This window comes from Manacus candei, unplaced genomic scaffold (genome assembly GCF_025592945.1).
Source record: "Manacus candei isolate 608988 ecotype Guabito, Panama unplaced genomic scaffold, ASM2559294v1 h1tg000076l, whole genome shotgun sequence".
NCBI classification, from domain to species: Eukaryota; Metazoa; Chordata; class Aves; order Passeriformes; family Pipridae; genus Manacus; species Manacus candei.
In genome coordinates, this window is record NW_026138124.1 from 3,442,138 (window position 1) to 3,461,671 (window position 19,534).

At 61.8% G+C, this 19,534-nt stretch overlaps 2 protein-coding genes across 2 annotated transcripts; one reads left to right on the forward strand and one right to left on the reverse strand.

The window, feature by feature from the left end:
• The first annotated feature begins 747 nt into the window (after positions 1-747).
• POM121C (POM121 transmembrane nucleoporin C) lies at positions 748-14,310 on the forward strand. The gene is made up of 13 exons (XM_051809576.1): positions 748-992; positions 1,065-1,268; positions 1,727-1,891; positions 4,014-4,094; positions 4,362-4,533; positions 5,445-5,536; positions 6,312-6,382; positions 7,047-7,171; positions 7,567-7,669; positions 7,961-8,131; positions 8,459-10,231; positions 11,181-11,309; positions 11,938-14,310. Exons 1-13 carry the CDS (start codon positions 748-750, stop codon positions 12,030-12,032), a joined length of 3,426 nt encoding a protein of 1,141 aa, XP_051665536.1. The 3' UTR covers positions 12,033-14,310.
• Positions 14,311-14,519: 209 nt separating this feature from the next.
• On the reverse strand, positions 14,520-18,807 carry NSUN5 (NOP2/Sun RNA methyltransferase 5). The gene is made up of 10 exons (XM_051809600.1): positions 18,560-18,807; positions 18,331-18,453; positions 17,316-17,487; positions 17,128-17,236; positions 16,703-16,841; positions 16,204-16,319; positions 15,696-15,874; positions 15,411-15,615; positions 15,188-15,340; positions 14,520-15,006 (listed from the first exon to the last, which is right to left on the reverse strand). The coding sequence occupies exons 1-10, from the start codon at positions 18,650-18,652 to the stop codon at positions 14,901-14,903; spliced, it is 1,395 nt and encodes a 464-aa protein (XP_051665560.1). The 5' UTR covers positions 18,653-18,807; the 3' UTR covers positions 14,520-14,900.
• Between the last annotated feature and the right edge of the window lie 727 nt (positions 18,808-19,534).

Here is a 19,534-nt window from a genome sequence, read left to right on the forward strand (position 1 = left end):
GACTGGCTGGCAGCAGGACAGGATAACCCCTGGGACAGCCATGTCCCCTGGGGTCCCCCCTGGCACAGCCGCCCACTGCGACCCTCCCACAGTCCCCAGCGCCACGTGGGTGACTGTCCCCGGCCCTGCCCTCAGAGCGGGAGGGCACCGGGGGCTTCGGGGGGTCCCGGGGCCGGGCGGGGACACGTGGGAGGGGCTGGGGCGGGGCCGGGCGAGGCCACGCCCACCATTAAAGCCCCTCTAACCGCGCCGCGCAGTGCATGCCGGGAGCCCGCGGGGGGCGGCCCCGCTCGGCCAGGAAGCCCCGCCCACCGCTACAAGCCACTCCCACCCTCTCTCATCTGGAAGCCTCTCCCGCCCCCCCCCCCCAGCCCCGGATGCCGTGGAAGCTCCGCGCCCGCGAAGCCCCTCCCACGGGGAGCGCCGAGAGGGTCGGCTCCGCTCGCACCGGAGAGCTCCGCCCACCTCAATAAGCCCCGCCCACCCGGGAGCCCCGGTCCCGCTCACCCGCAGAGCCCCGCCCACCCCGTGAGCCCCGCCTAACCCTCTGAGACCCCGCCCACTTTCTAAGTCCCGCCCTCAGTTACGCCAGGAGGGCCGTCCCCGCTCAGCCCGGAACCCACGCCCACCCGCTAAGCCCCGCCTCCGTGTAGCCCGGCCCATCTCTGAGGCACCGCCCACCCTGTAAAAGCCCCGCCCCCGCGCTGTGCGCGCGCAGAGCACGCCGGGAGCGGCGGGCGCGCGGCGATGGCGGGCGCGGGGCCGGGCGGGCGGGACGGGGCCGTGAGGGCCGCGCTGGCCGTGGCCGCGGCGCTGGCGCTCGCCCTGGCCTGCGTGCTGCTGCGGGGCGCGCTGCTGGGCGCGGCGGCGCTGGGCGCGGCGGGCGCCTGGTGCGCCATGCGGCCCGGCCCGCCCGCGTCGCGCCCGCCCGCCAAAGCCGCCGCCAACGGCGGCCCGGCCGTGAGGGCCGCGCCGCGCCGAGCACAGCCCGGGTAAGGACGGGAGGGATGGGGGGAGCGGGCGGGGGGAGCCCCGCCACGCACTGACCGCGCTGTGTCCCGCAGGGCCCCGCGCTGCCCGCCGCAGCCCCCGCGCCGCCGGTACCCGCTGCCGCAACCCCGCCCGGCCGCGCCGCTCGGCCTGACCACCGCCCGCTGGGAGGGCGGCTCGCCCCGCGCCGCGCCCTGGGCCCGTCGGGCCGGCCCGCTCCGCAGCCCCGTCACCGTGAGGATCGCACCGCCCGCCGCCAGTATCGCCCGCGCCCCGGCGTGAGTTCCGGGGGACTGGGATACACCGGGAGGATCAGAGGGGGATTCCGGGACACACCGGGGAATCACAGAGGGGGATTCCGGGACACACCGAGGAATCACAGAGAGGACGGGGACACACCGCGAGGAACCCGGTTATCAGCCACGGAGGGGACCGGGACACACTGGAGGGAATCACAGGGGGTACTGCAGGGACACACGAGGGGAAGCCCACTTATAACCACAGGAATACTGGACACATCGGGGGGAACCTCCTTATTAGCCACAGGGGATATCGAGACACACTGGGGGAAGCCGCATTATCAGCCCTGGGAGTACCATCCCATCCTGAGTGCTGCCGCATGGCTGGGAGGATGGTGTGATCTAAACCTCCAGAAGAACCATGTCCCCCTTTCCGTGGGGGAATTCTGAGCAGTGATCCCAGCTAGCCTAACAGTGTGCTCTGCTCTGCCCCCCAGCCTGGAGCAGCTGGCCTCACCCCTGGCCTTCCAAGCCACCAGCAGCCCTGACCCGTGTGCCAAGGAGACTGTGCTGAGTGCCATCAGGGAGAGCAGGAAAAGGGCTGTGGAAGAGGAGGAGGAGGAGGAGCAGACCTTTGGGAACGATCAGGAGAGCAAGAGAAGGTAACGAGGGAGCAGTTCAGGTCACTGGTGGTGTGTTGGGAAGGTCACAGATGGGGCTCTCGCTCCAGTGGTGACCAATGGGACGTGTCCCAGAGAGTACCATGCATGGTGTGACCAGGATCTGGGCTGGAAGAGCACTGTGGTAAGGGAACTGCAGGGAGGAAACACACCCCATCCATCACCTGGCCCTTGGGGCTGTGTCAGACAGTCCTCTGAGGCTCCTGTTGTCCTTGAGATCAAAGGGATGTGGTTTAGGTGTGGGTCCAGTGTGTTCCTCTGCCTGGCTGGGGTTGGGAAGGGCTGGGATGTGGTTTGGGAAGCTTGGCTGGGAAATGGTTTGTCTTTTCACAGGGATTTGCAGACTGGGAAGGCATGGTGGGAAGTGCTGGTGTCTGCTGTGGGCTCTGTCCTTCAGTCAGCCCTGGGCTCCCAAGAGAGATGGGATCCCTGGCTGGAAGGATCCCTCTTGGAAAGCTCCACACATTTCCCTCATGGGCTGAGTGAGCAAAGGGAGGTGAAATGTGAGGGTAAACAGGAGACACTGCTGCTTCTGTTAGTCGAGGTCAGCGACTTCCAGCCCTGAGCCTCAGGGAAGGAGGGTGCAGTGTTTTTGCCAGCACCCTGGGAAGGACCAGGAGTAAATCCTGACTGCAAGGTCTGCTGGAGTCCAACAGTCCAGGCACAGCACTGCCTCACTGCCCTGCACTCATGCAGTCATGGAATGGCCTGGGTTGGAAGGGACCTTAAAAACCATCTCATTCCACCCCCTGCCCTGGGCAGGGACACCTTCCACTAGACCAGGTTGCTCCAGCCTGGCCTTGGACACTTCCAGGGATTGGGCAGCCACAGCTTCTCTGTGTAACCTGTGCCAGGGCGTCCCCACCCTCACAGGGAAGAATTTCTTTGGTATAGCCAACCTAAATGTCCCCTTTTTCAGTGTGAACTCATCACTCCTTGTCCTGTCACTACACTTCCTGCTGCAGAGTCCTTCTCCAGCTCTGTTGTAGGCCCCTTCAGGTCCTGAAAGGCTACTGAGTTCTCCCTGGAACCTTCTCTTCTCCAGGCTGAACAGCCCCAGCTTTCTTAGCTTATCTCCATAGGGAAGTTGTTCCAGTCCCCCTACCAACTTTGTGGCCTTCTCTGGACTTGCTCCAACTTGCTTCATCCTTCCCAGTTGTGTCCATGGAGGCTGTTCCCTCTGTGCTGGGGCTGGTCTGGGCGGGGAGCTGGAACACTGCAGAGAGTGGCTTGGGCAGTGCCCAGGCACATTGTCCTGCTGCTGGAGGTGACCCAGAGAGCACAGCAGGGCAAGGCAGGGCACACCATCCTCCTCCAGCACTGAATTCCCATCTTTGGATGCTTGACTTGGTTTATCTGAGCCAAGCAGGGCAACAACAGGATGGATGCACAGAGGGGATCAGCTCAGGGGTTTTTTTTATTCTGTTTTAATATGCCAATACACAACTCTGCCACAAAAGCCAGTTTTGAAGGCATTCCTGTCTGGGAAGCACAAGGAATGCTCGTAGGCAGAAAATTCCAGGACCCTGGAGGGCAGAAAGGAACTGTGTCAGCTGGAGAGCGTGGGGTGGCCCGTGCTGTGGGGTAGGCGTGCTCAGAGCTTGAGGAGAGCTGTCCTACACCTCCAGCTCTGCTTCACAGCAAGCTTTGCTTTGGGACTTTCACACTTCAGATCCTCATGGAATCATTGTGGGAAGGGGAATTCGGCTTCTGACTCAAACAGTCCAGGGCATTGGTTCGGCAGAAAGTTGGAGATGGGAGTTTCAAAGCTCGGGTCGGTTCAGAAAGATTCAGCAACTCATTTCTGGAAGCATTTTGGCTTAGAATAATGGACTTGTGCAAAAGATTTTTGTTTCCTTATGCCCAAACTGCTGTGCCCAGCAGGATGTTGGCGTTTGGGGTGAGAGTCAGTGAGGACAGGCCCGGGGCGAGAGAAAATCCGCAGGAGTCTGCAGATGTGGAAGAACTTTGTCCTGGGTATTGGGTCCCAGGAAAACAAGCAGGGTTTGAGTTCTCCCAGTGTTGAGCCTGCCTGGAAAGGGGCCTCTCCCCAGCCTGGGAGAGGCTTCCATACTGCCCCAGGCTTCCACCCTCTCTCCCACAGGCGCCACGACAGCAGTGGAAGTGGGCAATCAGCGTTTGAGCCGCTGGTAGCCAACGGTGCCCCCGCCTCTCTCATACCCAAGTAAGTGCCCACTGGGCCAAAAGCAATTTCTGGGATGGGGGGGCGGGGATCTGGAAAAGGGGCTTGGATTTTGCTTGCAGAGCCTGGCTTTGGGGAAGAGCAGGAGAGGCTGTCGGTCTGTCACCCTGTGACAGCAGGGCTGTGCTGCTGCTGAGGGTTATTCCCAAGTCTGTAAGGAGTGGGATTGCCTTCCTCCACCTGCCTGGCATGGAAAGGACTTTTGGGCAGAGCAGGGGAGCTCACCGAGCCTTCACACCCCTCCTGCAGGCCGGGCTCTCTGAAGAGGGGCCTTGTCTCTCACTGCCCCGACGACTGCTCCAACAAGAGGTCCCGCACGTCCTCCATGAGCTCCCTCAACAACACGTACTCCGGGGGCATCCCCAGCTCCATCCGCAACGCCATCACCAGCTCCTACAGCTCCACCCGGGGCCTGGCACAGGTATGGACACCTGGGCTGCACATTCCTCTGGGATCACCCGTGGAATCCCAGTGCTGGGCTCATCAGGAGCAGCGTGGCTGGCTGCCTGGATCTGGTGTGGCTCAGCTCACGTCCCCGAGGGTCACGTGGGCTGTGGGTCCAGCAGCAATGTTCCCTGTTTTCTGGGGAGTCCCAGGCTGAGCTGCCCTGCTGCTTTTGCACCAAACCAAGGATGAGGCTGTTTTGCTCTCCCTCCTCATCCCTGGCCGGTCTGCAAGGCTGGATAGATGCAGGTGAAAGTTAAAAAAAAAAAAGGCTTTGCTGCGCTGACACCTTTTGAGCTGGAGTCAGCAGTGTGGGAGCCGTGTGTTCCCTCTCTGACCCAGGTCCCAGCTGCTCACTGATGCAGCACTGCTTGTATCCTGCTTGGGCTTGCAGATGTGCCAGGGACACTTAGCCATGGCCACCGGAGCTCTGTCTGTGTGGGGAAAGCTTTGCTCCAAGAAGTGGTAGGGAGAGGTTTGCTGGGGCTGGGGAGAGTCAGATCCTTGCACTGGGATCCTGCTCTGAACTCCTGGCAAGGAGGTGCTGGCTCCTGCCAGAGCAGCCCCACACACATGAGGGTGCCCAAGGCAGCTGAGTAGCCCCTGTGTGTCACACAAAGGCAAGAGCTAGCCTAGCAGTGTCCTAGCCCTGGATGCTGCTTTTTCCCCATGTGGGTTCAGCTTGGGGTGGCCAGACATTGAGCTCCCCAAAATGTGGAGGGGAGTTAAGTGGTGGTGAAGCAGGAGGGGCTCTGGACTCGTTGAGCTCATTATCCACAGTCCCAGGTGATGGGGTTGAGTGGGGATGAGCGGGGGGGAGAGGGGGGGAGAGGGCTCTGCTCCCTGCCAGCCCCACAGCGAGTTATTGCTGGTGTCTCTTTATTCCAGCTGTGGAAGAGAAAGGGTGTGAGCGTGTCCCCAATGTCCAGCCCAGCGTCCTCCCGTCCCCAGACCCCAGAGTGGCCTCTGAAGAAAGCCAGGTAACCAGCCTCTCACAGAGCCAGCTGGGAACGGAGCTGTCGCCTTCCCAGCCAACCCAGTGCCCAAGTCCCACTTTCCACTGGAGTTGGGACAGTCCAGACTCCTCTCCAAGACGTGATGGTGGGTCACTCACTGGTGTGGAGACCCCCCTGTCGTGTCGATTGGCCCCCCTGTCGCCTTGTGGCACTGCAGTGCCACCCCTGCCCTGCTCCCAGGCCGGGTCGGAGATATAAGGGCTCAAGTTGCTGCAGAGGTGATGGTGCCTTAAGGCAGTGGCATGGCCTGGGTTGGTGGTTGCTGGAACACTGGGAAAAGACAGTCCCTGATTTTTGCCATCTCCTCAAAATCAAATCCCAGGGCTGTATCGTAGTGCCTGCCTTCGAGCACAGCCCATGTTCTCCTCTCTCCCAAATCAGAGGAGCCTGAGGTTGTGTCAGAACTAAAGTCAACACGATCACCTGGTTGACACAATCACCTGGTGACAGGCTGAGTCTAACTTGTGAGGGGCAGTGCTCCTATCCAGGACCCCCAGCTGCCCCCCAGGGCTGACCCATCCTGAGGAGGGGGTGCAGGCCCAGCCAAGCTGGGGCTGGAGCAGGAAGCAGCTGCTCTGCCTGGAGCTGCACAAGGTTCTTGTCCCGAGGTCTGTTTGCAGGCGGCAAAGAAACACCAGGGGTGCTGGTGGGAATCCTCAGCATGTTCAGTCTCATCCTGTTCCCTGGGATGGGGCTGAGCCCAGGATTGATCCTAACTGGCTGTCTCCTGTTTGCACAGGGAAGAGGAGTCACATCGTTCCAACACTTCCACCCCAGTGAAGTCGGACAAGGAGCTGCAGACAGAGAAAGGTGAGTGTAGGTGGGCCCTGGCTCTGCACCTGGGTTGAATGGGCCACCAGGGTGAGCAAAATCAGAACAGGAGGTAGCTGAGGTAGCTAAGGCCTGCAGTGAGATTGGCTTGAGACGTCATCTGGAAACTCAGAATGTGCTGCTCCCAAAGCAGTGCTACTTCAGCTGGCCTCAGGGACTGCCCTAGTGGGATTTCCAGGTGATTAGGGGAGTGCTGATAGTGTTGGGGTACTAGCAGATGCCTGGGAACTGGCTTGCAAGGGGGAACTCCAGCTCCCAACCCAGCACGGGTTCAGGTGTCAGCCTTGGCCAAGACCTGCTGTGGTGAGTGGAGCTCTGATCAAATTCCAGGCTGAGCTTATTCCAGTGCTTCCTCAGCTAAAACGGAGAGGCAGCCCTCTGTGCCTGTGGCAGGTGGGCCCCATGGTACGGTGCAGGGACCATCCCTGGAGTTGGGAAAGGGTTGCTGACCCACAGAGCCCCAGCAGGCTCTTGTCCCAGTCTCCCTGCTCTTCCAGCTGCTCTTCCACGGCATCAGAGCAGCTGAAAGCCTTGCCCCTGGCTCTGCCCTCCAAGCTGGGCCATCCAGAGAGGGGTTGGGACAGCCCCATCAGTACAACCAAGCACCTGCCCGGAGCTGGGCCTGACCTATCTCCTTCTGCAGTGGCGGAGTCGCCGGTGTGGAAGAAGCAGAATTCCCTGAGCCCGCCGTCGGCGCCGGGGAGCAGCGGGAAGCGCAAGCGGAAGATCCCGTTGCTGTCGTCGCTCCGTGGGGACCAGCTGGTGCTGGTACGTCGCTGTCTCGCAGCCCCTCTGGCCCCGCTCTGGCAATAGAATGTGCTCACTGCAATTTCTGCAGGGCTGGGGGGACACTGACCTGCCTGCCCTCAGGAAGGAGGCCCCGTCCTTGGCCGAGTGGGAAGTGACGCTGTCCCCAGCCCCAGTGTCTGGTGGGCTGTGCGTGGTTGTGCTGCCTGCTGCCGGACCAGGTAATGCCTGGGGAAGGCCTGCCGTGCCCTCAGTGCCACGCCGGGGGTCCAGCAGAGTCGGGGACCGGAGCTCCGCGGTAGCTGCGGCAGGACCAGCTGCTTCACGGGGCTCGCCACGGCCAGTCGCCAGCACACCTTCCGAGAGGCTCTGCTTCCCTGGGAAGGAGCTAAGCTGCTGCTGCTCTCTCTTGGCAGCCCCCGCCGCCTCAGCTGGGCTACTCCATCACCTCGGAGGACCTGGATGCGGAGAAGAAGGCAATGCTGCAGTGGTTCAACAGTGTCTTGGAGGATAAGGCTGGTAAGGGCGGGCTGGGAACATGAAGGGTGGCAGGAGCGAGCCCAGGTGTGGGCTGGTAGAGCAGTGGGCTGTCTGTAGCACAGTCTGGGGAAGCACCTGGGTTAGTCCTGCCTCAGTCTGGGGCTGCTCTTTTTGCCTTCAGAGTGAGGAGATCTCATACCCCAGTGTCCCCAGGGTGCTGTGTGAGGTTCCCCAGGGCTGTGGGGTGTTGGTGTCGTTTCCCTGCCTGCTGGAGAAGCTGTGTCCCCCACAGCCGGTTGTGAATCCTGATTCCTTGCTCCTTCCCTGTAGATGCAGTCCCCAGCACCACTGCAGAGATGACGCCCGCGTCCAAACCTCTGGTGTTCACCGTGACCTCCTCAGGGCCTGCACCTGCCTCCACAGCTCCTACATTGACCAGCTCCTCACTCCTGGACAGCCTGAAGAAGATGCAGAGCAGCCAGGCTGCCCCCACAGCACCAGGTGAGGGGGAGGAGGAGGGTCAGCAGAATGGGACCCCGGCAGAGCCGGGCAGTCACAGCGGGAGCTCCACGTTTCCTCTGTGAGGCAGGTGACAAACCCTCCTGCTCAAATGCTCCTCTGGCAGCAGAGCTGGCAGGTAGGTCTCAAAGGGGCACATTTGGGGACACCAAGCCCCTGGTCCTGCTGGGGGCTGTGGTAAGTGTGGAGGGCTGGGTGTGGTGGGGGCTGCTCCAGGAGGCTTTGCACCAGCAGGTGGGTGCCTGGCAGAAGGGCGGGCTGTCTGTAGGTGCCCCTCTATCCCTAAATAAGCTCTCTCCCCCTTTCCAGACACCACTGGAGCTGCAGCAGCATCCCAGCCACCTCCATCAGCTGCACAGCCACCCGCCCCCACGGTGTCACTGGAGTCGAGCTCTCTGCCTGACACCTCTGCTGACATCAAGCCTGTGCCCGTGCTGAGCACACCTGCCCCCCCTGCCCTGGGGGTGCAGCCCCCAAACAACCTGGCACCTTCTGCGTTCGCTGAGCTGGGCCAGACCCCCAGCAAATCTCCCTCTCTCCCGAAGCCAAGCATCCTGTTTGGAATGCTGAATACCCCTCCTGCCAGCCAGCCAGCGGCGACTGTGGCCACTGCTGTGCCCACCACGGCCACTGCCATGCCCATTACAGCCACTGCTGCGCCCACCCCGACCACTGCTGTGCCCACTGCAGCCACTGCCATGCCCACCACGGCCACTGCCATGCCCACCCCCATGTTCAAACCCATCTTCGGTGCTGTGCCGAAGAGCGAGAGCACGGCAGCCTGCACGGCTGTCACCTCCACCACAGCCACCGTGTCTGCGAGCTCAGGCCCTTCCTCGACGTCCTCCACCACCACCACCATGTTCAAGCCCATCTTTGGCAGCGTCACCGCGGCTTCGTCTCCAGCGAAAGTCTCTCCTTTCGCCTTCAAACCGACGGCACAACCAGCCCCAGAGCGACCCGGAGCCTCCTCGCCTACCCCGGTGTTCACGGGCCTTCCCAACATCATTTTCACCACTGCAGCTACGACAGCCACCACCCAGAGCTCCTCCACGGATGCCACCATTAAACCTGTCTTCAGCTTCGGACTGACCCCGCCTGCCTCCACGGGCCCCGCCGCCAGCTCGGCTGTCACCGTCACCGCTGCCACCTCCACCAGCGCGGCACAGCCCTTCCTGTTCGGGGCCCCGGCCAGCTCCGCTCCCAGCACAGAAACCAACTTTGCCACCCCAGGGCCCGTGTTCCAGTTTGGGAAGCCACCTCTGGCCACGGTCACTGCCACCACCACTGCCCCAGCAGGCCCTGCCTTTGGCCAGGCACCTTCAAGTTCCACAGCTGCTGCCAGCACCACTGCGGGCTTTAGCATATTTGGGGGCACCACACTGACCTCCTCTGCCCCAGCCACCACAGCTCAAGCGCCGCTGACATTCGGCTCCTCCGTTTCAGCTTTCGGCAGCTCCTTCAGCGCCGGTGCAAAGCCACCACCGCCGTACCCCGGCACTGGGAGCGCCTTCAGCGCCGGGGCTGCCGACAACCAAGCGTCTGCCAGCAAACCCGCTGCTGGCCCCGTCAGCTTCGCCCCCCCGTTCAGTTTTGGAGCCCCCCTGGCACAGTCGGCAGCTCAGCCGGCGTTCGGCAGCGGTGCCCAGACAGCCTTTGGCACGACCAGCGCCCAGGGCTCCTTCGGCACCAGCAGCACCCAGGCAACGTTCGGCGGCACCACCACCTCGGTGTTCTCCTTCGGGACAGCCACCTCCACCACGTCCAGCTTCGGTGCCACCACCCAGACCACGAGCAGCAGCGCCGGTGGCACCGTCTTTGGCACCACCCCGTCTCCGTTCACCTTCGGGGCCACCACCCAGCCGGGCCCCTCGGCCGGCGCCTTCGGGATGAGCACGCCGGGCCTCAGCAGCGGCTCCCCGGCCGTGGCCTTCACCTTCGGGGCTGGGCAGAGCGGGACGGCCCCGGCAGCAGCGCCCTTCGGCTCCTCCCTGCAGCAGAGCACGCTGGGGGCACCGGGCCAGAGCACCCCCTTCGCCTTCACCATGACCAGCACCCCCAACAGCAAGCCCGCCTTCGGAGGTGAGTCAGCATGGAATGGTTTGGGTTGGAAGGGGCCTTAAAGATCATGTTTCACTCCCCTGCTATGGGCAGGGACACCTTCCACTAGCCCAGGTTGCTCCAAGCCCTGTCCAACCTGGCCTTGGATACTTCCAGGGATGGAAGGCAGCCACAGCTTCTCTGGGCAACCTGTGCCAGGGCCTCCCCACCCTTACAGGGAAGAATTTTTTCAATATGTGTAACCTGTATGTCCCCTCTTTCACTTTGAACCCATTACTCCTTGTCCTGTCACTGCAGACCATGCTGGGGGTTTGGAGTTGGGCAGCAGCATTCCTGATGGACATTGCCAAGCTCCCGGGCTCCACAGCCCTGGAGAGGCCGGTACTCCTGCTGTGCAGAGCCTCTCTGTACAAAGGGAAGGCACTTCCAATCCTCCCTGTCCAGGGCCTCAGCCCTCAGTGGTGGAGGGGAATCCTTAAACTCTCCTTGGTCCTTCTGAAGGCACCAGCTCCCTGGCTCTACCCCCAGCCAGGTGTCCTGCAGGAACCAAGGTTGTGCCAGTCCCTAACAGCCACCTGGAGCTCCTTGGCAGGCAGAGAAGCTGCCAACCAGTGACTACCATCTCTTTGTCCTCACTTTCAGGGTTTCCCTAACATTTCACACCCTCAATGGGCCATCCCAGCTACCACAGAACTAAAACCCACACACTGAGCAACTGCTTGATGTAGAAAGACAGAGGCCTTTGTTCCTCCCTGGCAAATCCTTCTGTGCAGCCCCGCTGCCAGGAGAGCCCAAGGATTACCCAGAGAGTGTAACTTTGGCATTAAAAGGGCTTTTTGGGAGCAGAGGCCGGGAGCTTCAGCCCCTGCAGAGTCCTGTGTGTCCTGTGGGGGCCACTGGCTCCCAAAGGCTCTTCTTCCTTTGCCAACCCCGTCTCACAGTGACCTGTTGCTGATTCTGTGATTTGCAGGAGCTCCTGCGCCCACCTTTGGGCAGAGCACACCCGTCCCAGGAGCTGTGGGCAGTGGAAGCAACACCCTTTCCTTCAGGACACCCAGCACTCCTGCCTCAGGCTTTGTAGGAGTCGGCTCATCCTTTGGTAAGGAGTGAGATGGTGCTCCAGCCTTGGGGAGCTCGTGGGTCATGGTGTCTCCTCGGGCTGGGGACAGTAGCAGGGCTCCCAGATGTGTTCTGGGAGCTGGCTCAGGTGGTACATGCTGGGCTCAGGGGACACCAAACCTTCTGTTCCTCCCAGGGTGGGCATCACACTGTTCCCATGTCGGGCATCACACTGTTTCCATGTCGGGCATCACACTGTTCCCATGTCGGGCATCACACTGTTCCCATGTCGGGCATCACACTGTTCCTGTGTCGGGCATCACACTGTTCCTGTGTTGGGCATCACACTGTTCCCATGTCGGGCATCACACTGTTCCTGTGTCGGGCATCACACTGTTCCCATGTCGGGCATCACACTGTTCCCATGTCGGGCATCACACTGTTCCTGTGTCGGGCATCACACTGTTCCCATGTCGGGCATCACACTGTTCCCATGTCAGGCATCACACTGTTCCCATGTCGGGCATCACACTGTTCCCATGTCGGGCATTACACTGTTCCCATGTCAGGCATCACACTGTTCCCATGATGGGCATCACACTGTTCCCAGGGTGGGCATTATGCTGCCCCCAAGGCTGCAGGGCCCTGAGCCACCTTTCTGCTTCCAGGTTCGTCCACCCCCACCTTCTCCATCGGGGCAGGATCCAAGACGGGCGCTCGCCAGCGGCTGCAGGCACGGAGGCAGCACACCCGCAAAAAGTGACCCCGGTGCTGCTGGGCCCCTCTGGCCCACGTGTGGGGGGCTCCAGGCTGGAGCTGTCCCCGTGGTGGGACCAGGCCCCATCCCTGCCACCCACCGGAGCCTGTGCCGGGTGGCTGGGATGGGATAAACCAAACTCTTGTTACTTGAACAGTTCAGAGCCAAGGCTGGACGACCCTCTGTACATATCTACAACGTCCCTTCCCTCACTTTATTTTGCCATGTTTAATGACGTGTAAATTTTTCCCCATTTGCTTCTTCCAGCTGTTCCTGTGCCCCCCCCAGCCCTCAGCCAGCCCTGGGGCTGTGTCCCGCTCGGAGCCCCACTGGGGCCATGCTGCAGTTCCAGGCTGCCCAGGGACCCCATCTTCACCAGTCCCAAAGTCTTTCCCATTGTCATCCCGTGGCCTGGTGAACACGGTCCCATCCCTGCCACTGGGGTTGTTGCCAGCCTGGTGCTGCCCCAGTGCCGTGGATGACCAGCATGGCTGCAGCTGAGTGACCTAATTTGTCACCTCTAGCCGAGGACACACCATACCCCTGGGCCTGTGCTGGAGGCACGGGGTGAGGATGGGGATCCCCCCACCCCTCTCCCATCCCCGCTGCCCCGTGGGGCTGTGGGCTGCCCCCACCCCGCTCCCCCTGGTCTGCTTTGTCCGTGCTCCCGTTGTGCACTCACTGAATCGAGTTTGGAGGAAGAGCTGAACCGTGTGTGTGGCGGCATGTTGGTTATGCCGGATTTGCTGTTTGGAGTTTCTTTTTTGGGGGGCGCCGGTCCCTGGGGGGGGGACGTGCCCCAGCTAATTGGGTGTTGACAGTAGCATCACTGCGTGGCTGCTCGTGCTGGGGAGTTGTCCCTTCCATGTCGTGACTGAAAGGCAGCTGGGCCGGGGGAGGTTTCAACCCTGGCAGTCTCTCCCCTCCGTTCCCCTCACTCCTGGTGCCCCCTCCCCACCTGGGAGGGGGAGATGTGGAGCCACTCCCAGGATTCCAGAGCGGATGGGTTCTCCTCACCCCTCCCAAGTCCAAAGTGCTTTTCATTTTTAGCTCATCCCCCTCCCTTTGGGTTTTACCAGCTCTGAGGAGCTGCAATGCTGCCTCCCCTGTCCCCATCCAGCCAGGAGCGGGGATCCCACCCTTCCCTGCCTGGGAGCTTCATGGGAAGAGACTGCCGGAGCTGGGGGTCACCCAAGAGCCACCCCCTGCCTTGCCCAGGGCAAGGGCTGGGCACCCCATTCCCAGGAGTGCTCTGCTGCCAGGTTTTTACTCTCCGAGCCGTGTGAGTGTGTGTGTCTGCTGAGGTCTAAATTAAAAAAAAAAAAAAAGCAAGAAAAAAAGACAAAAAAAAATTACAAATATTTAAACGTTTTTTAACAAAATAAAAATTTATTTTTATATTTAAGCTAAATTGCCTTCAAATTCCTTCAAGCTTGGTTCAGTGAGGTTGCCAGCTGTTAGTGCTTAGCTGTTCCCACCCCGGCTGTGCCCGCCACGATGTGCTGTGCTGGGAAAGGCAGCTGCATCCCGTGGGCTCTGCCGTGCTCCCCCTGCTGTACATCATCCCCTTCCTTTTAAATGTGATGTATGTGGATGTGACTAAACCTTTTCTTTCTTTTTTTTTCTCTCTTTTTTTTAATTATTTCTCTGAGGGTGAGGAGCAGGAGCTCTCATGTTACGGTGCTGAGTGCCAGGGACAAGGTGTCTCTCCGGGCGGGAAGGGCAGGTGACAGGCTCTGTGTGGCACAGAGGGGACACAAAGGACCTGCAGGTGCTGGTGGGGGTGGTTCTGGCCATCCCTCACCAGCATAGCTGAGGGTGCAGTGGGCTGAGAGCAGCCAGGCTGAAGAAACATATCCTTGGAGTTTAAGGAAGTGGCTGGGACAGGATTAGTGCCCACCAAGACTGACCCTGGGTATCCCTCCCTCTGCCCCAGGCAGGGTGGTGGGCCAGGAGAGCGCCCACTCCCTGTCCTCAGGGGTGCCAGAGTTTGGCCAGGTCTGCTCCAGCAAGACCTGTGTGCCAGAGGGAGATGGGAATGAGCAGGGACAAGGTGAGGGCACCGTGTAGTCCCACACGCCCAGCCCTGTGAGTGCCAGGCTGTCCCTTCCCTGCCACACAGCCCCTGCCGGGAGAGCCCCCTGTGCCTGGAGAGAGGCTGGGTTTTAACTGACTGAAGACTTGGATCATTCCTGGTGTGGCTGATGAGGATTTTAGCGTGAATGTGCAATTTTTGTTTCCTTGCTTCTTCTGTCCCTGGTTTAAAATAAAACGACTGTGTTCACACGTGTGCGATTCCTGGGGCTGGGCAGGGACACGTGGGGCTGGTGGGGTTCAGGTGCCACTTCCAGCACACTCTGGCTCATGTGTCCTTGCTCCCCCTGGTCAAAGGCAGGTGCAGGGGCAGGATTATCATTATTATTAATTCACTTTTTCCCCTCCTACTTTGCCTCTACTATGAGCAGGGCAGGACTGCACAAACAAGCTGGAAACGACGGTAGAGAAACTTTATTCTGCTTCATTTCTACAGTTAAAGGCTTTTTTGAAGTTCCACATCAGGCTGGGGTCAGGACTTTTTTTTGGGGGGGGAACATGATAAAACAACCCCTTTCATTGAGCTGCAGCACCCCAGCCCTGCAGGGTGCAGAGTGGGGGCTGCCTTGGGCGCAAACCTGAGGGGGGGTTGGCTGCAAGGGGCAGCCCTGGGTGACCAGTTCCCCCTCCCTGGTACTGAGGTGACCCCAGGGCTGGCACTCAGTGCAGGGGTTACAGACTTCCCACCGCAGCTGCAGCTGGCACAAAGCCTGACTTGTGCCCAGGCAGTAGGAGTGTTCCCTGCAGCCCCAGCTGGGCAGGGGGCAGTCCAAAAAACTTTCACTCTTTCACCCGCTGCTTTTTCCTTTTCCTCTTCCTGGGAGCTGCTCCTGGCTCCGTTTCCTCTCTGCGCTGTGGCTTCTCCTCAGCTGCCACAGGCAGGGAGCTGCAGACAAGAGCAAACATCCTGAGCCAACCCACCAGTGCCCCAGCTCCTGCCTCCTGGTCCTGCACCCACCCAGACCCCTCCACCTCTCCTCACACCCTCCCCTGGGTGCCCAGCAACCCTGGCCTTGGCCGTGGTGCCCCCTAGAAGTAGCTGGAGCCCCTCAGAGCCCTCCTCTCACCTGGGGGCATCAGCCCCTTCCTCGCACCGCTCCAGCACAGCCACGAAGAAGCCCTGGGTGAGGGTCTCTGCCGGGGACGCTCGGAGGCAGCTCTCGGCTCCAGGGAAGGCAGCGAGCCCTCGGCAGGGCCAGGATGGGAAGGCGGCCACCAGCCTGTGGATTGGAATGAGGGTCAGCACCAAACCCTGCCCTACAGCCCCCTGAACCCCCCAGGCAGACCCACCTGAAGGCTGAGCCCCGCTCCTGCAGCACAGCCTGCACCACGTCCTCGTTCTCCTCGCGGTGCAGGGAGCAGGTGGAGTAGACCAGGCGCCGGAGGGCCGGGAAGCTCAGGGCGTGGCCCAGGACCCGCCGCTGGAACCCGGCCAGCGCCTGCAGCCGCTCGGCACTGGGGGCCACCTCCTCCCCTGGCCCCCGGGTCACCATCCCTGCAGGACAGGAGCTGTCACCAGGGGTCTGCACACCCCCAGCCCAGCTCTCCCCGAGCAGCCAGAGCTCCCTGTGTTACCTGAGCCGCTGCAGGACGGGTCGAGCAGGATATGGGTCACCCTGCTGTACTTGGGGTCTCCAGGGTCCACGGCCAGGAAGTCCTGCTGGGCCAGCTGGCAGCCAGTGACCCCTGCCCGTGCCAGCAGCGTGTTCATGGTGGCCACACGCTTGGGGTCCACGTCAAAGGCAAAGATCTGGCTGAAGGCAGAGCACAGTGCCCAAGACAGGCATGAACACCCCACCTGGCCCCAGGAACCCCCAGACACCAGGCAGGCACAGCCTGGGAGCTGCCCTCACCCCGCAGGGGTACGGAGCAGATCTGTGGTCAGGGGCTGGGAGTGAACCCCGACGTGATTCACCTCCCCTCAGGTGCTTCCAGTGGCCCAGCGCTGTCAGAGCCACCAGCTCACCTGAGTTTTTGGGGCAGGGTGACAGGCTCTGCCACCTTCTTGTGCTCTCTATGGGCTTGTGGGGACCACGGCCACCTTTCCCCCTCCTTCCACCCCCCCCTACAAACCTGCCCTCACCCCTTGTTCCTCAGGATGGCAGCCAGGTGGCTGGTTTTGTTCCCAGGGGCAGCACAGGCATCGATGACATGGGAACCAGCAGTAGGGCTGAGGAGGAAGGCAGGGAGGCAGCTGGCCTGCAAGAAGGACAAGCCTGTGAGAGGGGTGGGCAGCAGCACCCCAACCCCTCCTCAGGGCACAGCTGGCACTGTGTGGTCACAGGGACCACAGCGACACAGGGCCAAGGCCACCACAACCCTCCACTGGAAGTTTTACCCAGTCCACAGCCCCGTGCTCCTCCCAGCTGCTGGTCCCCCAGCTCCCATGGAGGGTTTTATAGTCCAGGAATTCATCCCAAACCTACAGTCTATGAAAGCAAAGCCTCAGGGAAGGCTGCATCCACAGTTTCTGCTTAGACCTAAGTGCTGCAGCAAAGCCCAGCCCTCATGGAAGGAGCTGACCCTCCACCCCATCAACGGTTTTCCCATCCCTGCAGCCTCCTGCTCCCCAGTTCCTCCACCTTGTCCTGCAGAATGATGTGTCCTGAAGTATACAGCAGGTTGTCGTGGAGGTCTGTCTGCGGAGGGAAAACCAGCAGCTCTGGGAGATGAGGATCCAACAAGAACTTCTTTCCGGAGAGGGTCCTCAGCTCCTCCAAGCTGCCCATGAGACATGTGGAGGATGAATACACATAGTCCTGGCTCACTGTGGCCATGGCAGAGCCCTCCAGAGCCCAGGCTGAGAATCCCTCTCATCCCACAGTTCCTCCCCAGCTCCAGGCAGCACCCAGAGAGGCAGAAACTAAGAGTGTGGGGTGATGGAAACCTCGACCCAGCCACCCTGAGCACCAAGACCAGCAACCCTTCAACCCACCAGACCTCATCCCAAGCCCCTGCTGCTTGCTGACACCCCAGGTAAGGTGGGACAGCAGGAAGAAACCCTCACCTGGCTGCCTTGCCCAGGTAGGAGTATCCCTGGCGCTTGAAGAAGTCGATCACATCGTCCACACAGGTCTTCAGGGTGTTGACCCGGACGTAGCGCGGGACCTGGGAGGCTGCGGGGGCCAGGCGGGTCAGACACAGCCCCCCACAGCTCCCAGCACGTGGTGCCCACCCAGCCCTGAGCCCTCTCACCTGCGGGACTCGCCTGCTCCGGGGCCAGCAGGTCCTCGTTGCGGCTCACCTTGTGCCGCACCTTCAGCCGGGCCAGCTCGGCCTCCAGCCGCGCCCGGTGCCGCCGGGCCAGCGCCTTCCAGCGGCCCCCGCACTTGAGCCCTTTGCCGAAGAGCAGGTCATACACCAGCACCTGCGGGGAGGGCACGGGGTGAGCCGGGACAGCAGGGCCTCAGGGACACCACGGCCCCAGGGACAGCTCGGCTCTGGGACCCCACAGCTCCAGGGACATCCCGGCTCCAGGACATCACAGCCCCAGGGACCGCATGGCTCCAGGGACCCCATAGTTCCAGGGACATCCTGGCTCTGCTACATCTCAGCTCCAGGACATCCCAGCCCCGGGACCCCTCGGGTTGGAGACATCCCAGCCCCGGGACCCCATGGGTTTGGGACATCCCAGCCCCAGGACCCCTCGAGTTGGAGACATCCCAGCCCCAGGACCCCTCGGGTCGGAGACATCCCAGCCCGGGACACCACAGCCCCAGGGACCGCATGGCTCCAGGGACCCCACAGCTCCAGGGACATCCTGGCTCTCGTATATCCCGGCTCCAGGACATCCCAGCCCCGGGACCCCTCGGGTTGGAGACATCCCAGCCCCGGGACCCCACGGGTTTGGGACATCCCAGCCCCAGGACCCCAAGGGTTTGGGACATCCCAGCCCCGGGACCCCACGAGTTCGGGACATCCCAGCCCCAGGACACCACAGCTCCAGGGACGCAACGGCTCCAGGGACATCCTGGCTTTGGTACATCCTGGCTCCAGGACATCCCAGCCCCGGGACCCCTCGGGTTGGAGACATCCCAGCCCCAGGACCCCACGGGTTCGGGACATCCCAGCCCCGGGACCCCTCGGGTTGGAGACATCCCAGCCCCAGGACCCCACGGGTTCGGGACATCCCAGCCCCGGGACCCCACGAGTTCGGGACATCCCAGCCCCAGGACCCCACGGCTCCGGGGACACCCCGCTCCCTCCGTACCTTGGCCAGCTGCGGGGGCAGCTTCTTCTCGGCCTGCAGCAGCGCGGCTCCATCCAGCAGCTTCTCGAGCACCGGCGCGTAGCGGAGGGTCTCGGACACCAGCGCGTACAGCTGCCGGACATGCTGCGGGGCGGGCAGGGCTCAGCATCGCCGCACACCCCGGGGCTTCCCCCACATCCCCCCCCTCTTCCCGGGTCTCCCCGTCCCTCCTTTCCCTCTCCGGGCGCACCGGGAAGCCGCTGTTGTACACGAGGCTCTTGAGGCCGCCCTGGCCGCGCTCCAGCCCCTCCAGCACCGCGGCGGCCGCGCCGTACAGCGCCATGTGCGCCCCGCCGATCCTCCCGCCCCGAGGGGGGCGAGCGCGGCCCCGCCGGGATGAGGGCTCGGGATCCGGGATCCGGCTCCGCCTCCGCGCCGGGGGAAGCGGACGCTTCCCCCGGCGCGGAGGCGGAACCGGATCCCGGTCACTTTGATCACAAGAAGTTCCACCCCCCCCCCCCCCCCCCAAACCTCAGGGAGAAGAGGAACAAAACCAAAATAAAATATATATATATCCCAATTAGTAGCCCAATATCTAGCAACTAAAAGAGTTAGCAAAGAAATATCTCGCTACTCTCCTTGGGACAACCGAGAGTCGCTCTGGAACGATCGCTGGTCTCCCAAGGTCGACAAGGCCTTACCAGGCCTCGCTCCCCAACACGACAGACTCAACAGCAGGGAACCGGCACCTCCAAGCCACCAGAAGGAAAGAGAGCGAAGGCCTTTCCTCCTTTCTTCTTATGGTCTGGCTTATGTAAAAATCGTAGGGAATACTGGGTAAATCTGGGCCCTTCCTTGGTCACAAAATGGTCGCCAAGGAAGGCCCAGACCAAACTACCACACAAGCCTTTCCATAGGGAGATCCTTGCAGGCCAGCCACGTTTCAGGCGTTTGGGACAGCCCGGCAGGCTGGGAATGGGGATTGCTGAGGTCAAGGCTGGTGTTTTATGCTCTTAGTGGAGAGGGGAAGGACCCTACTCTGCTGCTTGAAGCTTGTTCCATGAGAGGACAACCCTGCACACAGCCTTGGCTGAGACGGGCTGAGAGCTGGGACTGCTCAGCTTGGAGAAGAGAAGGTTGTGTGGAGACCTCACAGCCCATTCCATGGTCTGAAGGGGCCTGCAAGGAAGCTGGAGAGGGACTCTGCGTAAGGAACTGGAGTGAC

Bases quoted from the DNA above. Each gene is read 5' to 3' on its own strand.
- NSUN5 (XM_051809600.1), bottom strand. From the start codon at position 18,652: ATGGCGCTGTACGGCGCGGCCGCCGCGGTGCTGGAGGGGCTGGAGCGC. The intron at 17,488-18,330 runs GTACGGAGGGAG...CCCTCCCCGCAG, and splicing joins TGCCCCCGCAGCTGGCCAAG to GTGCTGGTGTATGACCTGCT. The intron at 16,842-17,127 runs GTGAGGGTTTCT...TCTCATGGGCAG, and splicing joins TACCTGGGCAAGGCAGCCAG to CTTGGAGGAGCTGAGGACCC.
- POM121C (XM_051809576.1), top strand. From the start codon at position 748: ATGGCGGGCGCGGGGCCGGGCGGGCGGGACGGGGCCGTGAGGGCCGCG. The intron at 1,269-1,726 runs GTGAGTTCCGGG...TCTGCCCCCCAG, and splicing joins AGTATCGCCCGCGCCCCGGC to CCTGGAGCAGCTGGCCTCAC. The intron at 4,095-4,361 runs GTAAGTGCCCAC...CCCCTCCTGCAG, and splicing joins CCCGCCTCTCTCATACCCAA to GCCGGGCTCTCTGAAGAGGG.